The sequence below is a fragment of the Atta cephalotes genome (assembly GCF_000143395.1).
Source record: "Atta cephalotes unplaced genomic scaffold scaffold00067, whole genome shotgun sequence".
In the NCBI taxonomy this organism is placed as follows: Eukaryota; Metazoa; Arthropoda; class Insecta; order Hymenoptera; family Formicidae; genus Atta; species Atta cephalotes.
This window is the reverse complement of record NW_012130131.1, coordinates 643,654-647,696: the sequence shown is the minus strand read 5'-3', so window position 1 is coordinate 647,696 and position 4,043 is coordinate 643,654. Positions and strand designations below refer to the sequence as shown.

The window sequence follows — 4,043 nt, the reverse complement described above, 5'->3', positions numbered from 1 at the left end:
TAATATATTTTACAATTATCATTAAAATAAGTACCTGTAGCTAAACAAAATAAATATAAAATTGATAAAGATAATAGATATACCTGTTGTTTTTAATAAAAATTTTTGTTGAAAATTTTGTTAAAACTAAGATACTTAATATTGAATAAATTAATGGAAATAGCCAATTAGAACGGTAAATAAAAAGAATGAAGAGAGAATAAAGAAGCAGAAAAAAATTGAAAGACGATGAATAGCGAGAATTGTGGATGTTGTTGGAATTTTCTCGCGAGTTGCTCGATTACGAGTGAATTTTCAGCTCCATCGTTGCACAATTTACGTGGACATGCGTGTTGCAGGTCAGTAAATTCCAGACGAAAGATTTCAAAAGACAGATGTGTGCTTTCATATGTGTTCATATAAATGTGTCGTAGATGTATAAATACATTCAGGTACAGAGTGTCCAAAAAGTTCCGGAGCGGGTAATAAATCCTCAGGAAAGCGATATCGAGAAAAACAAAAATTACAGGATTCAAAAAGATTTTTACTGATCTTATCAGTTTGACTTTGGGTGGCGAAACACTATAATACACTATAATAAATGAAGGTAATATCTCTTATTTTCATTTTTGTGTTTTGCACTAAAAATTCATTTTTACGTTAATCGGACACCTTGCGTAATGCTAATGCCGAACTGTAACTTTTAAGTTTTATAACTCAAAAAATACTTAATAAAAAATCACTTTATTACAGTATTTTGAAAAGCTCTTAATACCAGCTATTACATTCTCGCATAAAAAAATAGGATATTCCATTTTAAAAAATTGATGTAATCTTGATCTGACCTTGGCGATGTCACTCAAGATCAAACTGATAAGATCAATAAATAGATCTTTTTGATTACAACTTTGTCTTTAACATTTTTTTCAATAACACTTTTCTGAGGAGTTATTTGGTCGTCTCGGAACTTCTTGTGAGTGGACACTGTATATTTCTAATTATTATATATCGTGTACAAAGAATTAGGTTAAAAAATATCACATATGTAGAAATTACAATATAAAATTTATGCAATAAAAAATATTTAAATGAAGCGATTTTATTTAAAATTTTATTTAAAAAACATATTAGGTGTATAACTTTGCTTCCGCCGTTTTTTTTCCGAAATTCGAGGCTTTATTGTAAAAAACTGGTTATACATTTATGATTCAAAGTATTGTCCATCGCTGGCCACTACTTTCTCCCATCTTTCGGATAGCGTACGAATCCCGCGTTGAAAAAACTGGTCATCTTTTGAGGCTATCCATGAATCGATCCAATTTTTTACTTCTTCATAAGACCGGAAGTGCTGGTCAGCCAGGCCGTTGATCGAAACAAGTGATAGTCCGAGGGAGCAACGTCTGGAGAATACGGCGGGTGGAGTAGGATTTCCCATTTCAATGTTTCCAAGTTTTGACCACTTTCGCAACATGGGGTCGAGCATTGTCATGCTGCAAAATCACTTTATCGTGTCTCTCGTTGTATTACGGCTTTGTTGTTTGTCTTTCAATGCTCGGCTCAAACGCGTCAATTGCGTTCGCCTGTGATTGTTTCAGTCGGTTTTAACAGTTCATAATACACTACGCCGAGCTGGTCCCACCAAATACAGAACATGACCTTGGACAAAATCACCGTTCTTGAAGCGATGAAACCACTCACGACACGTTCTTTCACTAATAGTGGCCTCACCATAAGTATTTGAGAGCATTCGATGAGCCTCAGCCGCAGATTTCTTCATATTGAAGCAAAAAATTAAAACCTCCCGCAAATGATGAGAATTTGGCTCGTAAACTGACATTTTCAATCGAGAATAACTTCATGATGCAGACACAAATCGACTAATGTTTCTATGGGATTATGTTGACAGATGCCCAAGTTTATTGTATGACGTCTATGATCTATTTATTTCTATCACCACTTACCGCTAAAGCCATCTATAGGAAAACGGCGGAAGCAAAGTTGTACACTTAATAGTAATCAATAAGAGTCAAGTTGATAAAATAAATCACGATCTTTCAGATTTCTCAATTTTTATTCTTTATCTTTTATAATTTTAATTGTTAACATAATATTTGTTAACATAATATTTTGCATAAAGATCATTAAGATACAAATTATCTCTTATTATAGCGATATAATCGATTCGCTTGCAAGCTAGCATGGGGGTATGTATATACGATGTGCGCACGGAATGAAAACCTGTGATGTTTAAGCGAAACTAATATTAGAGCGATTGCAGCCGCGTAGTTAATAGAACGTCGGTTTCATCCCCAGGATAATGAAGCACAGCTAGAACGAAGCGCCAACAGTGTGGCATCGATTGCATCATCGGTTCGGAACGAGAAATTGCCATCACGTATTCACTCATACTCATTTAATCCTCGAATATTGTTTTAAAATGGGAGCGTCTTGAGTAACGTAAATTTGTTGAAGCTCATTATTTTTCGGAGGATACATAAAAGAATCTATTATTGAATCTATTATAGCTATGATATTGAACTAAATGTATAAATTATGAAATTAAAAAAATATATGTAATAAAAAAGTTATATATTGTATAAGTGAAAATAATTAAAATAATGAAAATAATTATTAAACGACAGAGACATTTTTCCAATATGTATGTATAATTCGATAATCTATTCCGATAAAATACTATTTGTTTGAGAGAAAGTCATTTTACTTATGGAGAATTAAAAAAATTATTAGAGTTGATGTGAGTCATCTCGAATATCGCATGCCTCTGAAATCAGATTCGCAGAGAATTTCGCCAAACTGGAAAGACCGACATTGAATGCCGAAACGTCGATAGCTTTCAGCGACGTGATGTCGCCCGAACGAATCAACGAATCCTGATTTCTCTCGTTCAAATTATACTAGAGGATGCAATCAAAACCTGCGATCGCGACCCCCGGAGGCTTCTTCATTATTCGCGGACATTGAAGCTGGGGAAGCGGCTCTCTCCGTTCGTGTTGGCATTGTTTGCGTAACAATCACGTTAACTGAATTATCCTGATCACATCGGGTGCGCGTTCAAACACGCGCCACCTCTTCGACCCTTTTCCACCTGCCATTCCCCCTTTTCGCCTACTTCACCTGTAATTGATTGGATTTTTTATTTGTACGATGCATTGCTGATAAACCGATATAAAATGAGGACTAAGGCTTGACCTCTTTTCGTCTTTCATTCGAGGATACTTTGAAAAGGTGCTTGATGCTTCAGTTCGCTTTTGACCGCAAGGAGTGACCATAAGGATGTATTTATCTTACCGATGTTAAGTGCTAGAAGTTCATTCAAATGAAAGTGAGCGAAGAAATTTCTTTTATTTTTGTCCTCTTAATTTATTGATTCAGCTTTCTCTAAGATTCCTCAAGTTCCTAAGGATGTTCTGATCTCCAAAAGATTTCCAAAAGATCTTCCCAAACAACAATAATGGTTTTAAAAAACGATCCATTTTGCGAAAAATTGATTTTTCTAACTAAAAGGGGATATTTTAAATCGTTCTCTTTGTAGAATTGTTGTTGTTTTTTTTTTTTATAAAAAGAGTTATATTTCGGAGCGATCTTTTTGCAAAAAGTTGATTTTTAGCGAATTGATCTGGAGATTGCACATTCTTACAAGTTTCTCGATGTATTGAATTTTCGAATTTTAAAATCATCTAATTTTCATTTTTTTAGACATGAAATCTAACCAGAGGAAATTAAGGAAATTAATGAGAGCCGTAAGAAATGGAATCACAAGAATCAAGTTTCGTGGAAACGAAAGCCAAAGTAAACAGTTCAACGCGATCATACAAACATTGAATTATTTTTGCATGCATACGACTATTCATGGTCTTCGTCACATCGTTAATCCTGAATTACATATAATTGAACGATTCCTGTGGCTTGTCGTGTTTGTAATATCTTCTACAATCGCTAGCAACGTGATTTACTCACTTGCTCTTAGATTCCAGGTAAATTATATGTAAGAAAAAATTATATGAAAGAAAAAAACTAAAATTTCAATCGTATACAATATATCG

General features: G+C 34.0%; 1 protein-coding gene across 1 annotated transcript in view; it reads left to right on the top strand.

Annotated features, from left to right (window-relative positions):
* The window catches only part of LOC105623915 (pickpocket protein 19-like), a 15,665-nt gene that overhangs the window by 5,347 nt on the left and 6,275 nt on the right, over window positions 1-4,043 (top strand). The window contains exon 2 of the mRNA XM_012205285.1: window positions 3,697-3,974. Coding sequence (XP_012060675.1) covers window positions 3,697-3,974 — 278 coding nt within the window. The remainder of the gene's footprint in view (window positions 1-3,696; window positions 3,975-4,043) is intronic.